Source organism: Aphidius gifuensis, linkage group LG1 (genome assembly GCF_014905175.1).
Source record: "Aphidius gifuensis isolate YNYX2018 linkage group LG1, ASM1490517v1, whole genome shotgun sequence".
Taxonomy (NCBI): Eukaryota; Metazoa; Arthropoda; class Insecta; order Hymenoptera; family Braconidae; genus Aphidius; species Aphidius gifuensis.
The window spans coordinates 27465115-27485623 of NC_057788.1; the positions used below are offsets into that span (position 1 = coordinate 27465115).

Sequence of the window (20509 nt, forward strand, 5' to 3'; positions counted from 1 at the left end):
TTTTATATGATGTTTAATGTATATTGTATTTTGATATATTACATCAAACTCGATTTTCGTTTGTAAATTTTTAAAATCAATTTGCAGGATTGAGAAATTCAAAGCTATGAATTTTTCTCCTGCATATGGGAAAATGGTGATTGTATAATATTATTTAAATTGATAGTTATTTTAGTTTACGAAATTATCAAGTATAATTATTAATTTATAAAAAAAAAAAAAAATATAACGAACTGTTTGTTAAATTATTTCGAGTTGCGAACGCTACTGAGTTACCTCAACCACTGAGAAAAGACAGTTTTATTTTTTGTTTATAAATCAATTGTAAATTTAAATTTATCATTTTAATAATTTTTATTTTACTCAGGCAATTTTTTGTAATGGCTTAATTAATACTCTATTAAATAGAGGCCTACCTTTTAAGCGTCCATAAATCCCACCATCCTACGCAGATGTCCCCAGGTAGTCTGTAATGATTACATCAGCGGCACCACGAATATTTACACACCATCTCTATCTGAATTATTATTATATTTATTATTAATTATTTATAAAATAATTGAGTTGTTTTTTTTTTATTTTTTATTAATAAAATAGAAAACGATGAATTATATTATTTAAATTACTTAATTGTACGCTTGATGATAAATTGTTTTGTATGTATTTATATTTTGCCTATTAATTAATTTATTTTTATTTGTAATAAATTGAATATTAAATTCTTTATGAAGTAATTTTATTAAATATTTTTAATTGTTTTATTATTTATAAAATTCTGAACATGTTGACGATAATGTATCTCATTGTGGTGGAATATTTTTCAACGTTTTGATGGTAGCAATTCCTGATATACCGAAGGCTAACAAGAGAGTCGACCAGTGAAATACATGGACAAACACTACCGCAATTTAAAACTTGATGTTGCAGCTGATGATAAATATTGAATCATCAACATCAACAGGTAAACTATCAATTGATTAACTTATTATTTTTTAAATGGGAAAAGTCTGTCTGATAATTTAAAATGCTTTCGATTAAGTAACTAAAAAAAATGTATGGCAATAGCAATAATAAATGGTCTGTTAAATTATTAAAAAAAAGCTTCTAACTGTTATTTAGTAAGTTCAATTGCACTGGGGGTCAAAGATAATTAATAAGGGCTATTTTATTATCCAAGATTCATCATTGATAAAGGATTGAGTGATGTAGTTGGTCTCGGTGACGACTTAGTATCTGTTGGTGTCCAAGTTTATTATCAATCTAGCTCAGATTGTTTTTTTTTTTCGGATAGTTGTATGCGTTGTTTCTTCAGGTACTTCCTCAATTGTCTTTAAGTCGGTCATTTGCTCTTGATCTCCAAGTTTGTACGTTCCTTTTGTTGTCATTAGTTTTGTCGTTCGTTATTTTAATATCCGTTCCTCTGTGACGCAATAACACCGTTTTTTTTTTTTAATTTGTCATTTTTAACTTTAAAATCGAGTAATGTTTTCGCTTTTGATTCGCTTTCGTTAACAAATAATTATTTATTTGTCAATTATATCGAGTGCATCATTCGCTAAGTAATCACTTACTTTTTGCACTATTCACGTAACGCAATGGTTCCAGTGGATTCATCAGTATAAATTTAACGTATGACAATATGTCAATACTGATAATATCCACGTCAAACTCAATATCTTATTTTTTTTATGATTGTCTTGGTGGTTCAAGTGTATTAATATCTGATTGTTCAATACACTCACCAATATTTTTTGATCTCATATTTAGTTGACCAAACGGTTCAGAATTAGCTCGATTATTTTCTCAACCATTTGATAAATAAAATCCAAACCAAACGTACCTTATTGCATTCTCAGCATCACCATTATTTTCTCAGCTATGTTGTCATATTAACAGCACACAGCTTTTGTCGTGGTGTACAAGCACTCTCATATTTATCATCTGCTCCAATTAATTCAGTAATACTTATTGCTCGTTCTTTTTCATTTTACATATATTGGCAAGGTCTTGGTGATGATGAATGTTTTACCAAAACTCCATTTACTGTAGCTGTAACAATAAAAAACAAAAATAATTATAATCATAAATAAATATTTAATTGTTGTTTGATAATTTGTTGTAAATTCATTTAAAGCTTAATAAAGAAATTAAATTGATTTAAAAAAATAAAATAATACTCACTGTATTGTAAAACGACCTTGACTCCCATGACGAACTGACTTGATCATCTTTTTCAGTCTTGGTTTCAATAATTGTGTCTGATGAATCATATTAACACATGCTGATTCAGCCCCAGGTACATATTCTTCAAATAATTAGTAGCCTCAGCTTTAGCTATCTGTAAATATCAACATCAAAATATATGAGACATGAACAACAACTCCACAGCCAAACAGCTCTGTACATGGATCATAAAAACCAATAAAAAAAAGTTCACACACTTAATAATAATAATAATATATAAATAAAAATTATAAATAAAAAAAGATAGCAATTAAACAAAATGGAGTCAATAATAATTAATAGCATTCGGAGCAATCGGACAATATTTTGCTATGAAAAAATATTAGCTTGTACATCCTGGTGATAGACAACAGCCTCATTCTCAAATTAATTATCAAAAATAAATTAAATAAATAAAGTATTTTAATACCGAAACAATTGATAAAACAATATAAAAAACTAATATTGCAAACTTGAAAACACGAATTTTGTTAAATATATTCATTCGCCGGGTTACTACGACGAAAAAAAAATCTCGCACAATCGGTTGCTCATTTTTACAATTTTACATATTTTTTATTTGATATTTCACTATTGTTTTATAGTATTTCAATTAATTAAACATAAACAAAGTAATTAATAACAATTTTAACATACCTTGCTTCATTTTTACAGGATAATTAAGCAATTTATTGGAGTGAAAAAATTATAGCGTCACTTCGCGGCCATTAAAATTTGACCATTTTTCAGGGGCTCGAGACTCTGTGGGTATCTACCAGAACTTAGCCGAAATTTCACATTCGAGAGAGCTACGCCACCAAGCAGAGAAAATATTAACCAGCAATTTAGCAAAATTAAATATTATTATTATTTTTATATGTCAACAATAAAACCATAACAATAAATAAATAAATAAATAATATTATTATCAATTTAAATCATTATTATGATGACTCAATGGTGTGTTAATTATCAATATTTATGGGTAATCAATTTTTTTTCTTTATGTATTTTTTAATTAAAGTTTTTGTTGATAAAAAAATATACAACTATAAACAAAACCATGTTTACTTAGTTGAAATTAATTTATCATAATATTGTTATTTTTTTATTATTGTTTTATGATTATTAATTTAATAATAGCTGTTAATTTATTATTATTTAATTAACTGTCAATTTTGTAGTGTCAGTAAACAAACATATCGAGGTTAGATATTTAACAAATATTCACTGGTAGCTGGGGAAAGACAAGCAACCCATGGAAACAAAAATTTATTTATAATATAAAAGTATAACCAACAGCAAAAATCATCATGATTAATAGGTAAAATATTTTTGTTTATAGTTAATAGTATAAACAACTTTTGACAGTTCAAATAAACTAATATTAAAATTTGTTTCAGCATATTATTTAGATAATAAAAATTTTCATGTGGAAGAAAAAGTAAATAAAATGGGAACTAAAATACTCAATGATATTCAAAATGATCTGAAGCTATTGATAATATCATTGACTGGCTTTGAAGTAAGTACCAAAGTTGTTTACTAATTTACAGAATAAATTTTAACATTTATTTGATGATTGTTAGGAATCAGATGAAGCATTTCGAGTGTGTGAAAAATATGTTACCTCAAATATCAGTCATCATCGTTTTTTGTCAATTGACAGTCATGCAACTAAAAGAAAAATAGCTGATGTTAAAAAAAAATTTATTATTCATGGAAAATATGATGTTGCTAGAGAGTTTGAAAGACTTGTTGATACATTTTTAACAAGTTTTGATTTTGAGCATCATCCACAGTATGATTTACAATGGTCATTGCTATTACTTATATTGGAATTATCAACTGACACAACTAAATCAAGCATTGATTGTCTTCAAGTGTCATCCATTGATAAAAGTTTATCAATAACAGAAGAAAATGAAGTTAATGAAATTGACTGGGCTGAACATCTTAAAGAAGGTCAAGAAAATTTCTTTTGTCAATATCAAAGCAGCTCAGAAAGTGTAAATTAATTTTTATTTTAAATAATATAATAATCGTTTATTTTGGATTAAATATTTATGATGAATCAATGTTAATTGTATTATTATTTTTAGGATTGGTCAGATGATGAGGATGATAAAAAAAAAGATGATAAAAAAATATCAAGACTAGAAATTAAAGAAGGCAATAAAAAATTAATACCAACTGAAGAAAATGCTTTACAAAAAATTGATCATTTTGATCAAGTTACAAAATCACGTAATTGGCTTAATTCAAATATTGAAAACTCCTGGTGGAATGATGTAAATAAACATGAATCACAAGTAGTCAGTAGATTTTCACATGCCCATTTATGTGCAATTTATCACAAAGAAATTAAAAGAACAACTCTAGATGTTGGAACAATTACTGAGTATCAAGCACTCAGAGAAGTTTTATGGATGTTTCATGTACCCATGGAAATGGTTGTTTATTATGAAAAAACAGATAATAAATTTTTTGTTAAAGATAATCTATCAATTCCAAGTTTAACACCAGCAGCATTTAACAGTGCTTTTACAAGTTTAACACCATATTTTTCAATGATAAATAGGCTAAAATTATTTGAAAAAAATTTACATTTAAAATATAATATTAATGAATTACCACCATTAACACTTGAAGCTTATATTGCATCAATGAAACAACACATGAGTCAAGTTAAAAATAATATTATTGAAATTGAAAAAAAAGTAATGCGTCAAGATGATATTAATACATTTTTAACACTTACAAAAGATCTTCAATCAGATTTAAAAACAATTAATTTACTTGATGGTATTCATTGTTTAGTAACATCAAATTTAATTGAATCTGATAATCATATAAAATCATACAGATTACTATCAAGTATTTATCAACAAATGGAAGCATCAAGTAGTCGTGAACGAACAAATCTTTGTGCAAGTATTTATCTATCAAGTCTAAGTGTTTATTTAAATATTGTTGATACTTGGCTTAGTGAAGGACGTCTTGAAGATTTTAGACATGAATTTTTGATAAATAAAGTCGTTGATAATACTAAAAGTGAGGATGATTTAACACGTGTTACATTTGTTACAACTAAATGTACTGATAAAACAATATCAGATCCAGTATTAATTAAATTATTTCAAAAAGTCATGGATATTGGAAGAAGCATTGAAATTCTTGTAACATTAGATAGATTATCAGACATGTGGAAAAAAAATACAAAACAATTTGAAAATAATAGAGTACCATTGAGTGTTGAATTTGTTACACAAGTACTTTTTGAACTTAAAATTTATAGTTCAAATAATAATAATGATGAACCAGATATGATTGAACAAGATGAAGATGTTGATAGTTCTTCAACAAAATCAGAAAAATTATCAGGCAATAATACAATTTCAGATATGGAAGAAAATATTAAACAACAAATATTAAGAATTAATAATCCATTTCTTATGAAAGCATTTCAAACTTATTTACCACCAGTATTAAATATTGATACTGTTGATGCTAAAAGTAATAATAAAAACAACAATAATAGTACTGAAATATATGATAAACTTGAAAAAATATCACCTTATATATTGCCATTTAGAAAAGTACTTGAAAATGTATTAGATGAAATTTTAGATCGTAGATATTCTTGTGCAGCAAAACTTGTTAAAGATATTCTTGTTAATGAATATAAATTGGAGCATCATCTTAAATTAATGAGATCAATTTATATGATGGAACGTGAGCATGTTATGAAGAAATTTTTTCAACAAGAAATGTTTTATGCTATTGAGAATCATTCATCAATAACAAATCCTTATTCAATGAGAATATTTATGGAGGAAGTATTGCCAGATGAATGGCGTGATTCAAAATCAGATAATCATTGGTCAATGACAATAAATGATATAAGAACAAGACAAGTACTTCAAGCAGTTGATGGAACTGTTCTTCATTATTCAATTAATTGGCCAGTTAACATGGTACTGACTGATGATACTTTAGAAAAATATAATACTATTTTTAAATTTCAATTGAAACTCAAGTGGGCAGTATGGACATTGAGTGATCTTAGATTTAAAGGTACAAAAATTTTCAACATTTTTATTGTTGATAAATTGTAATTATTAATTTTGTTTTATATAATTTTTATTATTAGATTTAGAAGAAAGTTGTGATGATGATATGACAGATGTTCTTCAACATTTTTATGCAAGAAGATTAGAGTGTCTCAGATTTTGGCTGTTGCATGCAATAGGTTCAATACATTCATATCTATCAGGTCAAGTGCTCCAAAATCTTGGCTCAATTCTAGAAAAAAAATTAGCTAATGCTAATAATTTATATTCAATAATTGAAGGTACGTTTATTGCAGACTTGATTTTATTTTAATTATTAAACTTGTTTAATTATATTTATTTTTTAGCTCATAATGATTACTTGGATAGAGTTCATGAACACTGTCTTCAAACACCTCAATTTTCTGACATCCTAGTAACAATTAATAATGTAAGTTTAAATTAATTTCAAATGAAAAATACAACGTTATAATATAAAATTAAAATTTTATTGTACAACACAGATGCTTGGAATGTGTGCCCACGTTCGTGATCGATGGAAAAATGGAGCCAAACAATTAATTTCATCAGATTTGGATATAATGGAAACTAGCTATACAAAGTATCACACTTATCTTGCTTTGGCTTTACACAATGCTGTTCAAAATAAAGAAGCTGATTTCTGTAAGTATCAATTATTTATTTTTAAAAATATAACAATTATAATAATACTTGTTAATGTTTAAAAAATATCTGTTTAATTTAATTATTTGTTTACTTAACTTTCAGTTTTTACTTGTAATAATTATTAATTAAATGTATATTTATTTTTATAATTTTTTTTCCAGTAACTGGCTTGACATCTGCTTTTAACGAAAGCAATTTACCATGTACTGAATAATGTACATGAAATTATTTCCAGTGTACTTTCATTGTGATAATGTAAAAAAAAAAAAAAAACAAAAAACAAATTGTTTATATCATTGCATTGAATTTATGTTGATGCAATGATAACAAAATTATAAATAATTATTTCTATAAAACAAAAATATTATTAATATTAAGATAATTAATAAGTTTTTATTTATTTGATAATCCTTATTATCCTGAACCTTAATTTCTAGACAAAATGAATCTCAAACTTCAAGTTATGAAAGATCATCTTGCTGAAATTGCCCATCAAAGTCTTCCACCATCTGGTATTCCAATTCCTATTCCACCCCTTGTACAAAAACACAACCAATACTGGACAGAAATAAATAAAGATGAATTATCACTGAGTGAATATGATGATACATTTGTTTATCTTTGGTATCAGTCAATAAATAATTCATTAGCTGTTAATTTATCAGAATATGATATCAATGAAGAACTACTTAATTTTATGGATGAAAATAAATTTTAACTGCTTGAATAAATTTATAAAAACAATTTTGAAAAATTAAAGGCGAACAGAAAATCAAGGAGGTAAATTTTTAAATACATTTAATCGATAATATTAAATAAACAAGAACGATTGTATATATTCTTGTGTATCTTCATTGTAATTATTTTATTTATCATAATTGAAATTTTTATCAATCACTTTTTTTATTTTTCGTAACTCATTAAATACCTCTTTGACCATTCTATTATCCTGATACTAAACTTTAATATTTTTGCCTATTCTATATTCCTGATGCAAATAGAAAAATTTTTTTTTCAAAAAGTTTCTGGCAAATATAAAATTGAAGAGGTAAATTTTCAAAAACATGGAATACCTCTTCTATCATTCTATGTTCCTGATAAAAATCAAAATTATTTTTTTTAAGTATCAGGCAAATATAAAATCGAGGAGGTAAATTTTTAAAAATACCTCTTTAGTTGTTCTATGTTCCTGATACAAAACATTATTTTTTGCTGTAATTTTGAATATTTTTTCCCTTTCAGTTTTAATAACGCGGAGCATAGAGGAAAAAAATTTTCGAGTATCAGGAACATAGAATGAGCAAAGAGGTATTTGATATTTTTGAAAATACCTCCTTGCTCATTCTATGTTCCTGATACTCGATATTTTTTTTTTAAGTATCAGGCAAATATAAAATCGGGGAGGTAAATTTCTAAAATTACCGAATACCTCTTTATTCATTCTATGTTCCTGATACAAATCGGTAAAATTTTTTTTCTAAAAATATCAGGCTAACAGAAATCCGAAGAAGTATTTTTCAATGATTTTTCTACTATTATTTATCAGGAATAGAGAATGTTGAAGGAGGTATTATCGAACAATAAAATAAAAAAGTAAATACTTCTTTTTAATTACCAACTTGTAGATTTAAAAAGAAAATAAAATAACAAAGTTTACTGTTGATTAAAGAAAAAAATAAATGCATTTGACAATGATATATTATATACACAAATATATTCTGTAATAGATTTTAAAAAAGACAATGAATTATTAAATTAAAATTAACTCTGTGCAAGAACAGTACTTCCATTTTGACCAATACTACCAGATTGATTACCAGGAACACTATTTGTCGTTTCATTGATACTCAATGATGGTGAATGATTATTAGTACTTGCTGTTTTATTACGTAATTCAAATACTTGTTGTATTGCATTTCTAAAGCAAAGAAAATTATAATCAATAACACCTTGTCTATCAAAGTTGTCCTCACGTAAAATACAAACAAGTGCTAAAAACTTGTTGACTTCACGAAGATAAAGAATTGTTCCATTATTTAATTTTATCAAACTAGAACTTTGATCATCAAAAGCAGCTTTGTCAGATGTTGTTGCAAGCTCTTCTCTTAGTCTAAAAATGTTTCACAAGAAAACAATAATTAGTCAATGAATTATTAATGTATTTAAATATAATTAATTATTTTTTTTTACCCATAGATACATGAGACATCAATGACAACATCAATCATATCACAACAAAGCTCATAACTTTGCATGTCCACTGGTGAACTATCAGTTGCAATATAAATTTTCGAAACAACATCAAAAAGAAAAGCTTTTTCAATTGCTGAATTCTATAATAAATAATAATAATTAATTAATTTTTCATCAAGTTAAAAATTAATATATTAAAAAAATTTTTTAACTTACTGATATAAGAATATTTAATAAATTTTCAAGTGTTGGCAATTGTGGAATAAGTTTTTGTACAACTTTACTGAATGCTTCAAAAATACTGTGATCATAAATTGATGTAAGATGAAAACTCAAATGTATTTGATCAAAATTTGAATCAGCTAAATCATCATTAGCACGAGTATGAATATCTCTTTGTGTTTCCATTTTATAATCATCAGATAAACCATCAACTTTATGTATAAATACTTCAAATTTAATTGCCTGATTAACTTTATATGCTTTTGTAACAGTTAAATGAAGTTTATTAAGTGCTTCCATATAATCATCTTGAGCATCAATAACAAATACCAATGCTCCACATCCACCAAATATCATATCACTGTCAAATGTTGGATCAAAAAAATCAATTTGTCCAGGAAAATCCCATATTTGAAATTGAACAAAGCTTGAATTACTGATATCATCTTTTATTATTTTATTTGTACTCTCAAGAAAGAGAGTTTCATTTGGTGACATTTTATGAAAAACAACTTTTTGAATTGATGATTTACCACTTCTACGAAGTCCCATTAATAATATTCTTGGTTTTTGTTCACCAGCTAAAAGACCAGTTGAACTATCACCCTCACCATCAAATGGTGTATATCCAAAATCTTGTGGAAATGAACCAACATCATAACCAGCCTGATACTGATCATCATCATCCTGAAAATAATATAAATTTTATTTATTTAAATGTATAATAAATAAATTCTTATCATCATTGACTCACCATCATTAATATCTTTATTTATTTTTAGCAGTAATTTAATTTAATTTAATTCTTTATTAATGCTACTACGTCTCAGCTCAGAAATATGTACCAGGAAAAATTGATGTATTGGATGTATTTTTATTGGAAATTGACAGGAGTTGACAAAAATTGACGTCAATTTTGACATTAGACTTTGATGTGTAAAACGTAAATATGTCAACAATATGACCTCTCTCCTGCCAAATTTAATTATAAGCTGACAAGGTAGACATTTTTTTTTTATTATTACACCAAAATGGCTACTTTATTTTTTTAAATTCTCAAAAGTCAAAACACACACAAAGTTTCATTTTATTTTTTTTTTTATTAAGACTATTTTCCATACTATTTTGATAGTTTTTTTCGTATTTTTTTAAGTGAAATTGATTGGAATATTTATGTTTATATTTACTAAAAACAAAAACCAATTAATGAATTTATCATACCATCAATTGGTCTTGTCAACATACAGCTTATCGACAATTATTTATCCCAGCCAAATTTTTTTTTTCAAGGTCTCGCAAGACCGGGGAACTGACCAATCATCTAGCAGACCATACCATTCGGTTGTTCCTCAGCATTTAGCAAACGCTCCTCCCAGGTGTTTTATTTCTCTCCTCAAAATTCCCTCGTTTTTGAGTTTAGCACAGCTTAGTTTACTACAGTTATAAAAAATTTAAAGTTTATTTTATTGTAAGTATATAACAATTAATATAAAAAATTAACAATATTTGTATGCAAATAAAATGATAGTCAATATGACCATGAAAATAATATCTAATTTTATAAACTTGACATTTTAATTTTCATTAACTTTTCAGTTAAAAAACGTCACATACTCACGAGCCAGGAAATAATTTTTCTACATAGTAAAAAAAAAAATAGACATAATGGAAAATTACAAAAATGTTACGCATTGTTTGTTCGATATGGATGGATTACTTCTAGGTAAGGTCAATGATGAAATCTTATGCAATTGCACGTGTACTAAACGTCAGTTAATAGCTGTCAAATTAAAATATAATTAATAGTTACAATAAGTGTTAATTTATCATCAACAAGACTATAAATTAAATAAATAATTAACACAGTATATTGTAATACAAAAAAAGTTTAAAGAAATAGATTAAAATAATTGAGTAAATATGTGTTACTAATATTTTGTAGAAATTTTACAACAGATACAGAGGATCGTTATACAATGGCATTTAATGAGGTGTTAAGTAAATATGGCAGTGATAAGATTTTTGGATGGAATGAAAAATCATCAGTAATGGGATTACAGTGGCGTCAAAGTTGTCAATTTATTATTGATAAATATAGCTTACCATTGACACCAGAAGAACTTGCTGATCAATTAACTCCAGTTTATGAAAAATTATTTCCACAGAGTCAATTGTTACCAGGTCATTATTAATTAATACATAAAGTCTTATATATTTCGTTATTTTTGTGCAGATTCGGAAAGCGTATACAAGACAATATACAATAACGTAGTATCTGAATATGGTCACAAGTATGGAGGTGATGTTGCATATGCCGTACTTGGACGTCCTGAAATGGTTGGATTTGATATAATAATTAAACATTTTAAATTGCCAATAAGTATTCAAGAATTTCAGCAAAAATATCATCAAATGCAGCATGAACTGTTCGTTGATGTTAGAGTTATGCCAGGTTATTGATTTACAAAAAAATAATAATGCTGTGATGATTTTTATATTATTATTTAAATCATTATTAATTTTTTTTCATCATTGCTTTTAAAAGTTTTATTTTTTCTTATTTTTTTATTTTGAAATAAATTAAATTTGGAAAAAATAAAACTATTCATTTAGCTTTTTGATAATTTAAACAAAAAAATAATGTCGTGTAACACTTTTTGAATCTGCCATCAAAAATAATTCAATTTTTTTATTGTTAATTATAATTTTATCATCGTAAGATATTTATTTTTCATTCATATAATAATATTTATGATTGAATGTTGTGTTTTTGCAATCATTAATTTGTTTATTATAATAAAAAAAAATTTTAAATAAATTAATAGGTGCAGAGAGATTACTTCGTCATTTGTATAAACATAAAATTCCAATTGCACTTGCAACAAGTTCAAGTGCAGCAAGTTATGAGCTTAAAACAAAACAAGTTAAGCCAATATTTGAGTTATTTCATCATCAAGTACTTGGTGGTTCTGATCCTGATGTTAAAAATGGTAAACCAGCACCAGATATATTTTTAGTTGCTGCCAGTAGATTTTCAGATAACCCTGAACCATCAAAGGTATAAAATATATTTTATTGACAAAAAAAATAAACAAAATCAAGCATCATTAAAACTATATTTAAATTTTCTTATTATTTTTGACAGTGTCTTGTATTTGAAGATGCGCCAAATGGTGTTCAAGCAGCAGTTAGTGCTGGAATGCAAGTTGTAATGGTACCTGATTCAAATTTGCCAAAAGATTTGACTAAAAAAGCAACAAAAGTTATTGGTACTTTATTGGAATTTAAACCAGAAGAATTTGGCTTACCTCCTTTTGATGATTAATAATGTATTAACAAATTAAATAAATCTACTAAATTAATAGTTAAATATTGTTAAAAAAAAAAAAAATAAATAATGCACGACCAACAACACAATTAACAAGCAAAAAAATAAAAAAGTATTCTACTGAGAATTAGTTGATCTATTAAAATTGTTGACAAAAGAAAAGATGAAAAAAAAAATACCTCTAAAAAAATAAATAAACTAGTAGCTCGGTGCTAAAAGATTTACCTTCATCTAAATTTAATTTAATCTTTTCTTGAAAATCAAAAATTCTATTTTGATAAATAGTACCTGTATGTTTTAATAATAAATAAATCATGATATTTCTGGGAAATTATTTTCTTTGATCTTTTTTTTTTTTTTTAAATAATGATTCTAATTTATTTTAGCAACTATATTTTTTCTTTTTTTTCTTTTATGATACACAGGAAACTTGTCTAGAATTATTTAACTTATGGCTTTGCTGAAGCAAGTTGGAGTACTTTATCAAGAATCTCAGATGATTTTAAATTTGCTAAGGACACTGATGATTCCTTTCCAAATTCTGAAAAGATATTTAATTGTTAGACAAACATATGATTTCGATAATGGCAAGTGTCAAAGTTATGATGTAATAACTGACTCACCATAACGGGCATATAAACGAGGCTCAATTAATGAACACTCCCTGACCAATACAGGAAGTTTTGGATTACTCATCTTCAACGGTACATATTGACTTTCAATAAATTCTCTGTAAATTAATTAAAAAATTTTTTTGTAAATAAATAGAGTCAAACAACATAACCTCACACCTTTCAGTAGCAATATTAATACTCATAAAACAAATGATAAAATTATATAAATTATTAATTAATTAAATAATTTTAAATTAAATTTTATTATTTACCTAGCACCTTGACTGGTCTTTGATGTTTGACACAACAATATTCTTAATTCTTTTAAATGAGAACCGAATTTTACAGCAGCCATGTTGACAATTTGCTAATGTACACACACACCCGTAACACACTGACATCACTGATACATCCAAATCATAAATGACTTATTATTTTTTCAGGATTTTCATCAACCTAATTTATTTTACAAAAGAAATATTTTCATGCCATGTAAAATGATATGTAATCAATGAGAAAAAAACTAATGTTTTTCTACTATTTTTTTTTGCTGTTGATCAATTTATTCATTTTTTTTTTTAGTAAAAACAAAATCATTCATTTATTTCATTAATTCATCAATTAATTTGTCAAAATTTTAAATAAACATAATATTATCATGTATTTGGCATATTAAAACGAAAAATATGGCATCAAAATTTCCAGTTAAAATGTTTTTAAATATATTATAATTAAAATTTAAAAAAAAATTAATTAAGTATTTAATAATGGCAATGAAACTTCCTCCATTATTTGATTTTGATTTTCCAAAATATGTTAAAGATACATCTTACAAAAATATCAATGTCTATTGGTATGAACAAAATTTTACACAGAGTCGTTATCCACCAGGACAAGAGAGTAAGTTAATGATTAATCATTAAATTGTATATTTTTTATTAAATGTATATTGATTGTTTTGAACGAACTTAGTAAGTGAAGCATGTACAATAATTTGTCTCTTGGTTGCCCAACGAATTGCCAATTCAAAAATACTCATTTGGAATGTTGAAACATGTCCTCAACTTGATATTTTCATAGCAGAATCAATAATTGAGGGTAATGATATTCATGCTTGGATTGTTGAACGAGGCTTGGTGTCTCATCCTTATCTAAACACTGATGAGGCTTTAAAATTTGGTGGTAAACGTCTTAAGACTCTAAAAGAATGGGTAAGTAATAATTATCTATTATAATGTTGATGATATAAAAAAAGACAACAACAACATCCAGATGATTTCTTTTTGTTTTAACAGAAGTTTCACGTGTTTAAAGAAGACATTGAACTAAATCTCTGTAATAATATTCAACTATTCCTCAAGGAATGGTACAAAAAACCAAAGGCAGAGTCTTTAATAATGCTCTTGATAACATGTGGTCGAACAAATCTATTTTTATTCCAAGGTAATACAGAAAGAGTTACATTTTTCGATCCACATGCTCATCCAACTGAAAGATTTTCCAATCGAGGTCTAGTCGTATCACAAGTATGTTTATCAATCAAAATAAAATATTAAAAATTCAATAAGACATGTTCGTTTTTTTTTTTTTCAAAGACCAAGTTGGATAAACTGGACTATCTTTGTGACTGGTATACACAAGAAATTCTCAACAATTGTTTTAATGTACAAGCTCGTCAGTATGAATTGGCATTTCTCTATTATGATAAATCATCATGCTGTAAAAATGAAGGCTATCCATGTGACTGTGGTTGCAGCAAATGCTAAATATTAAAAAAAAACATTTAAATATTACACACAAATTTAGTTGTTGTTTTTATTATAATTTTTGTGTTTTATTCGAACCAGCAAAAATTAAATTATTTGTATTTTTTAATGCCACAAATTTTATGACTTTTATTTACAATATATACAAAGGTAGTTTTTTTTTTTTTTTAATTCTTTCAACAACATTTTAATTTTTACTATTGCAATCTCCGATAATAATTTATAACAGAGTTTAGAACTTTAAAAAGTGTTTTTTTTTTTTTCAATTTAATTGTATAATTATAGTTGTTATTTTTTTTTTTTTAATAATTATCTGATTTTCTTTAAAAAATATAAATCTCATCGAAAATATTTTTGTTGCTGGACACGATGTATTAAGCAAGATTTTAATTTTAAGAAATAATCGGAATAATTATATTTTTTTTTGATATATTTTATAGTAATTTTGTTAATTATTTTTAGCTAAACTCAATGATTTATTATTACTAAAAACTATTGGTGTATGTGTGCATGTGTCTGTATAATTGTGTATTATTATCACCATTTTTTCATAGATTATTTACTAAAAATTTCTACTTAAATTTAATTATGTTTTTCTTTGTTCTCTTTTAATTTGCTACTTCTTCAAAATAATAAATCATGTTAAGTATATCGCAGTTTGACAAATATTTTAATTAAAAATATTATTGAATGTGATGAGAAAAAAAAAAAAATATAACGTATGCTTGGATATAGAAAAACAAAATCATTTTAAATTGTTTGAAAAAAAAGAAACTGATAATTTAGTTCAATTCAAAAACAAAAATTATATCAATTGAATTTTTTTCACGTAGAAAAATACAAGAACGTTTTTTTTTCTATTGTTAATTAATGATGCTAGAATGTAGAGTTAATTTTTTTTTTTTTTTTGATTTTTCAAAGATTTCAAAGTTTAAATATTATGCAAGTGTGTATTAAAATTTTAAAGATATTATTATCTATTTGAAGAACATATTTAAACGAAAAAGTACCATATAAAGTTGACGTGAAAAGAAAAAAAAAAAAGAAAAAAAAGAAAATCGTAATGATTGAGCAATTTATGAGAAAAAGAAAAAGAAAAAATGCATTAAAGTCAACAAAAAAAAATTATGATAAAATTATCTAACAAAAATGATAGTTTTACTAACACCACTGTCTGATACTTTTTCATAAAAAGTACATCTTTCAATTGTTATTTTAAATATTATTAATAAATTGAAAAATAAATAAAAATTAATTAGAAAATGATAATGGGATATTGTTGTACTGACGAACCTGGGGCTGTGCCCATTCAACAAAGTCATCAATTAGCACCGGCCAAGCACCTTCCTCATCATAATTAGCCATGTCTGAATCAATCATTAATGCAAAATCAAGTAAAAGATTCCATGTGTCTTTTGGAATTGATCTTTTGTGATGTTCCTAAATAATATTATTCAAAAATATTTAATAAAACGAGCAAATAATTATTATGTAATTTTGTTAATACATAAATTGATTATTTTACCTGAAGAAATTGACACCATAATTGTAAAAATTTAAATTTATCACTTAGCACAATATTCCAGTATGCTATTGCCATATCAAGATCAAGTCCTTTTTGTCCTGGATTTTTAGCATAATTAAATGTAAAATGATAAAAATCTCTAAATTTTTGTGTATCACGAATTTCATTTTCTAAACTATTTAAACGAGATTTTAATTTGTCAACTCCATCAACTCTGTAAAATTTAAATATAATTGATTAAATTAAGTTTTTTTTTTTATTTATAAAATAATGATTGAATATAAATTACCCAAGTTCATTCATGCCAGTCATAAATTCATCACGTGTAAATTCACACTGTGTTTCTGCTCTAAATTTCCATGCAATAATCAACACTAGTCTGCTTTCTGGACTGAGTCCCAAGTCATCAAGAAACTTCATTATTCCATCCTCAGTTATTTTATCTGGCTCACTTGGATCTGTAATATTAAAAATTAATCAGTTATAATAATAATGTCCAGGCTATATTTCATATTAAAATGTTGAATTTTGTTTTAACCTTGATATCGTGCAAATAATATTTCCAGTTTTTTCTTGTCCACTGAGTGACCGCCCCTGGTATCCTTATAGTAAGCATCTGGATTTTGAAAATAATTGTCACTTGCCAATTCTAATTTCCAGTCATTTTGTGTTAAGCAGTAAATTGCTGTCTGCTCACCAGTTTGAGTGAAAGTTATGAATTTTTTCACTTTGTCTTTTTGGGAAAATTTAAGCTTATGCTGAAATTAAAATGTAATAAAAAAAAAAATGAGAAAAAAACGATATAAAAAAAAATCAAAAAATATGAATTATTATTGTATTGTGTTGTTTATCATAAAAATATTAAAAAATAAATAAAAAAAAGTCACGTTATAAATGAAAAAATTAAATTTAAATAACAAAAATGAAAAATTTACGTTAATGGAAAATATATGACACATTTTAATAATAATTAATAACTGGAATTAAATCCACTGAGGCAGACAATAACATCGAGGTTATTTTTAAAACAACGTCAATCAAGTCATCCAACATTGTACAATAATCAAAACAACTGATTAATAATGTATCCTTATTGTGTTGAAAAAATTAATAAACAATATTATTCAATATATTAAATGACATCAACAACAATAGTTCTTACCATTTTTAATTAATTTATAGGCCCCCGAAAAACCAAAATATTACTTCTAACAACACTTGACATGAAATATGCGCATGCCTGTGTTAGAAAATTGTTGCAAGTTGAAAAAAAAAAAAAATTATTCAACTATTAAAACTCTCTCTCTCTCTCTCTCTCTCTCTCTCGAAAGTTAGATGAGAAAAAAAAATAGACAAGGGAGAGACGAGAGAGAGAGAAAAAAAAAAAATCGAAAAAAAAAAGTAACAACTAGTGTCCTCTGTGTAAATAAAATTTACCAGTAGTGACATCTACCTAAAATAAAAAAAAACAACTAACAATTTTTTTTTTTAAATAAATAGCTCTTTTTTTTAAATAAATTTTTTTTTAATTAAATTAATTAAATATTAATAATTAATTAACAAAATATATTTACTCGTTGTAACAATTAAAAACAATGTCATAAAGTTTCTTAGAAAATATTTTTTCAATTTATTTTATAAAATATTGTCAATAGTTATTAATTAACTATAATTAAATGATTAATGCCTAATTGTTGCGTTTTTTATCATTAAAAATCATCGTGTTTTATCGGTTTCTATCGCTCCTTGTATGCATTGGTATGTATGATAAATTATAATGCATGTATCTTCTTCCCAATGTTATAAGTTATTTACCTCCTCGTGGGAGAAATATATTATTATTCATGGAGGTGTATAAGGAGGGTAATCTCTCGAATTTCACTGAAGCTCACAGAATGGAGCAAGTCAGTACGTTTTTCTGCCAGTGATGACGCTAGTGGGACGAGTGCCCAAACAGTTTTGTTTATATTTTTTGTGTTTTATTCCTTCATTATGTAAAATAATACAATACATAATACATTATTTATTTAACAAGTAAATTAAGCAATTTATTTTAATTTATAGTGCCCAAAAGATAAAGCTAAGGAATTAATGTTGTTTACCATATATCTTTATAATCACATCAATTCTTTTTAGCTTCATCTTTTTTTAGCTACTGTTATTTGGTATTTTTATGATAATGAATTACTTTTAATGTTAAATAAATAATTTTTATTAAAAGATCATTCCAAATAAATTTTATTTCAATTAGTACATGTGATGCAAATGTTGACATAAAATATTAATATAGTCCAATTGAAGTATTGAAAAAATATAAATAGACAACTTATTGAGGATGAATATCAAAGGTGTGTTGTATAATTTTACAAAATGTTTATGATGACATTAATGCATAAAACCAGAAAACCAAGTTCTTTAGATAAATTTAGTTATATGCTAAATAAATAAATAAATGAATAAAGAAAAGTCAAAAAAACACCAAAGGGTTTGTATTTGTATCGTGCTGTTGGTGATGGAAAACCATGTTGATGGATCTCTTTTTAGGATTGTTGTGAGATAATTTATATCATAATTATTTTAATAATAATATAAATAAATAATTAATAAATATCATTGTTTTTACAGATTGAGAAAAAGAACATGTACTTTTTTTTATTTATGCTAGATTGTAAAGTAAAATCATCAAGTTAAAAAACAATAAAACGTGTTAATAGTAGTACAAACTTCAACTATTTGATCCATTACCACCAGTTGCTGATATGATTATTGAAAAATCATGGCTTTTATGTTTTAATAGATTTCAGACAAGACAAAATTAAATTTATAAAAAATCATGATGAATTAAAAACATTAAATTTAATATTTGATAATCATAGGTAACTGATATTGCTGGTATTTTAATAAAAAAAAATACCAAGCACAAGCAGGAGGCTAAAGAAAAGATGAAGCTAAGAAATTATTGCAGTAAAGGAATTATGTGGTATGCCACATCAATTTCTTATAGCTACATTTGTTTTTGGCCACTGCTTGTTCTGGTATTTTAATTTATTATAATGTTTTAATTTAATTTTATTTGTTAGATAAATGAGTAAAATTCCAAGGACAAACAGTGGCCCAAGAAAAAATCGAGCAAAGGAATTAATGCAGCCAAAAAAATTATTGGATAAGCAGCATTAATTTTATAACTCTATTTTTTCCTTGGCCACTGCTTGTCTTTGGTATTTATTATTTAGTAAACAAATGAAATTATAGCAATATATCTTAATAAAAATACCAAGGCAAGCAGCGGCCAAGGAAAATGGAGCTAAGAAATTAATGATGCTTACCACATAATTTCTGGTCACATCAATTCTTTAACTTTTGGTCTAATAGTAGCATTTTCCATTTCCAACCAAATCATTTGGGTCTTGTATTTTGATAATATAACAGCGATTTTTACCTTGTCCAATTTTTAATCTTTAATTAATTCCTGAATCAAGTGATACAACTAAACAATAATTTTTTAACACTTGTATAAATGGAATAAAATTTTCTTTGTAATCGACTTTCGTGTAATCATCAGGAGCTGTATTACTTGTTGTAACAACATGCTAATGATTGCAATCATTACACGTTCAAATAATTCAGTAAATAATTTGTTTTAATATCGTTGCATTAGCAACATCATCTGAAATCTATCAAAATATAAAAGCCATGATTTTTCAATAATCATATCAGCAACTGGTGTATTGATCAAATGGTTAAAGTTTTGTACTACTATTAACACGTTTTATTGTTTTTAACTTGATGAATTTTACTATGTACATCTAGCATAAATAAATAAAAAGTACATGTTCTTTTTTCTCAATCTGTAAACAATGATATTTATTAATTATTTATTTATATTATTATTAAAATAA

At 25.4% G+C, this 20509-nt stretch overlaps 6 protein-coding genes and 1 long non-coding RNA gene across 10 annotated transcripts; 3 read left to right on the top strand and 4 right to left on the bottom strand.

The window, feature by feature from the left end:
- Positions 1-456: 456 nt before the first annotated feature.
- On the bottom strand, positions 457-2328 carry LOC122859069. The gene is made up of 3 exons (XR_006374331.1): positions 2182-2328; positions 1841-2049; positions 457-517 (listed from the first exon to the last, which is right to left on the bottom strand). It is a non-coding gene; the product is annotated as an uncharacterized LOC122859069 (long non-coding RNA).
- An 805-nt stretch (positions 2329-3133) lies between these two features.
- Positions 3134-8013, top strand: LOC122859076 (gamma-tubulin complex component 5). Of its 3 annotated transcripts, none has more exons than XM_044162443.1 (9): positions 3134-3183; positions 3408-3547; positions 3627-3748; positions 3813-4232; positions 4326-6300; positions 6377-6577; positions 6644-6726; positions 6800-6959; positions 7400-8013. In XM_044162443.1, the coding sequence occupies exons 3-9, from the start codon at positions 3677-3679 to the stop codon at positions 7678-7680; spliced, it is 3192 nt and encodes a 1063-aa protein (XP_044018378.1). In that variant the 5' UTR covers positions 3134-3183; positions 3408-3547; positions 3627-3676; the 3' UTR covers positions 7681-8013. The 3 variants fall into 3 exon arrangements, with proteins under 3 accessions (XP_044018378.1, XP_044018369.1, XP_044018386.1); XM_044162434.1 differs by having other exon boundaries at positions 3164-3208; XM_044162451.1 differs by lacking the exons at positions 3134-3183; positions 7400-8013 and adding an exon at positions 7124-7229 and having other exon boundaries at positions 3396-3547.
- A 646-nt stretch (positions 8014-8659) lies between these two features.
- On the bottom strand, positions 8660-10415 carry LOC122859094 (ras-related GTP-binding protein C). Its single transcript, XM_044162463.1, has 4 exons — positions 10132-10415; positions 9372-10064; positions 9153-9295; positions 8660-9072 (listed from the first exon to the last, which is right to left on the bottom strand). The coding sequence occupies exons 1-4, from the start codon at positions 10135-10137 to the stop codon at positions 8724-8726; spliced, it is 1191 nt and encodes a 396-aa protein (XP_044018398.1). The 5' UTR covers positions 10138-10415; the 3' UTR covers positions 8660-8723.
- A 16-nt stretch (positions 10416-10431) lies between these two features.
- Positions 10432-13032, top strand: LOC122859117 (pseudouridine-5'-phosphatase). Of its 2 annotated transcripts, none has more exons than XM_044162508.1 (5): positions 10432-10845; positions 10974-11100; positions 11611-11829; positions 12203-12435; positions 12523-13032. In XM_044162508.1, the coding sequence occupies exons 2-5, from the start codon at positions 11043-11045 to the stop codon at positions 12700-12702; spliced, it is 690 nt and encodes a 229-aa protein (XP_044018443.1). In that variant the 5' UTR covers positions 10432-10845; positions 10974-11042; the 3' UTR covers positions 12703-13032. The 2 variants fall into 2 exon arrangements, with proteins under 2 accessions (XP_044018443.1, XP_044018435.1); XM_044162500.1 differs by lacking the exon at positions 11611-11829 and adding an exon at positions 11334-11558 and having other exon boundaries at positions 10614-10845.
- A 10-nt stretch (positions 13033-13042) lies between these two features.
- Positions 13043-13710, bottom strand: LOC122859133 (NADH dehydrogenase [ubiquinone] 1 alpha subcomplex subunit 2). Its single transcript, XM_044162520.1, has 3 exons — positions 13592-13710; positions 13329-13435; positions 13043-13246 (listed from the first exon to the last, which is right to left on the bottom strand). The coding sequence occupies exons 1-3, from the start codon at positions 13672-13674 to the stop codon at positions 13155-13157; spliced, it is 282 nt and encodes a 93-aa protein (XP_044018455.1). The 5' UTR covers positions 13675-13710; the 3' UTR covers positions 13043-13154.
- A 96-nt stretch (positions 13711-13806) lies between these two features.
- Positions 13807-16143, top strand: LOC122859108. The gene is made up of 4 exons (XM_044162489.1): positions 13807-14219; positions 14292-14530; positions 14615-14845; positions 14915-16143. Exons 1-4 carry the CDS (start codon positions 14087-14089, stop codon positions 15083-15085), a joined length of 774 nt encoding a protein of 257 aa, XP_044018424.1. The 5' UTR covers positions 13807-14086; the 3' UTR covers positions 15086-16143.
- LOC122859101 (DCN1-like protein 1) lies at positions 15121-17904 on the bottom strand. The gene is made up of 5 exons (XM_044162478.1): positions 17773-17904; positions 17149-17368; positions 16900-17068; positions 16611-16824; positions 15121-16525 (listed from the first exon to the last, which is right to left on the bottom strand). Exons 1-5 carry the CDS (start codon positions 17773-17775, stop codon positions 16337-16339), a joined length of 795 nt encoding a protein of 264 aa, XP_044018413.1. The 5' UTR covers positions 17776-17904; the 3' UTR covers positions 15121-16336.
- Between the last annotated feature and the right edge of the window lie 2605 nt (positions 17905-20509).

Bases quoted from the DNA above. Each gene is read 5' to 3' on its own strand.
- LOC122859076 (XM_044162443.1), top strand. From the start codon at position 3,677: ATGGGAACTAAAATACTCAATGATATTCAAAATGATCTGAAGCTATTG. The intron at 6,578-6,643 runs GTACGTTTATTG...TTTATTTTTTAG, and splicing joins TTTATATTCAATAATTGAAG to CTCATAATGATTACTTGGAT. The intron at 6,727-6,799 runs GTAAGTTTAAAT...TGTACAACACAG, and splicing joins TCCTAGTAACAATTAATAAT to ATGCTTGGAATGTGTGCCCA.
- LOC122859094 (XM_044162463.1), bottom strand. The intron at 9,296-9,371 runs GTAAGTTAAAAA...TATTTATTATAG, and splicing joins TATTAAATATTCTTATATCA to AATTCAGCAATTGAAAAAGC. The intron at 9,073-9,152 runs GTAAAAAAAAAT...AAACATTTTTAG, and splicing joins GATGTCTCATGTATCTATGG to ACTAAGAGAAGAGCTTGCAA.
- LOC122859117 (XM_044162500.1), top strand. From the start codon at position 11,043: ATGGAAAATTACAAAAATGTTACGCATTGTTTGTTCGATATGGATGGA. The intron at 11,101-11,333 runs GTAAGGTCAATG...ATTTTACAACAG, and splicing joins TATGGATGGATTACTTCTAG to ATACAGAGGATCGTTATACA. The intron at 12,436-12,522 runs GTATAAAATATA...TATTTTTGACAG, and splicing joins ATAACCCTGAACCATCAAAG to TGTCTTGTATTTGAAGATGC.
- LOC122859133 (XM_044162520.1), bottom strand. From the start codon at position 13,674: ATGGCTGCTGTAAAATTCGGTTCTCATTTAAAAGAATTAAGAATATTG. The intron at 13,436-13,591 runs GTAAATAATAAA...ATTAATTTACAG, and splicing joins AAGACCAGTCAAGGTGCTAG to AGAATTTATTGAAAGTCAAT. The intron at 13,247-13,328 runs GTGAGTCAGTTA...ATATCTTTTCAG, and splicing joins TCGTTTATATGCCCGTTATG to AATTTGGAAAGGAATCATCA.
- LOC122859108 (XM_044162489.1), top strand. From the start codon at position 14,087: ATGGCAATGAAACTTCCTCCATTATTTGATTTTGATTTTCCAAAATAT. The intron at 14,220-14,291 runs GTAAGTTAATGA...GAACGAACTTAG, and splicing joins TTATCCACCAGGACAAGAGA to TAAGTGAAGCATGTACAATA. The intron at 14,846-14,914 runs GTATGTTTATCA...TTTTTTTCAAAG, and splicing joins GAGGTCTAGTCGTATCACAA to ACCAAGTTGGATAAACTGGA.
- LOC122859101 (XM_044162478.1), bottom strand. The intron at 17,069-17,148 runs GTTAAAACAAAA...TTAATATTACAG, and splicing joins ATTATTTGCACGATATCAAG to ATCCAAGTGAGCCAGATAAA. The intron at 16,526-16,610 runs GTAAAATAATCA...AATATTATTTAG, and splicing joins TATGGTGTCAATTTCTTCAG to GAACATCACAAAAGATCAAT.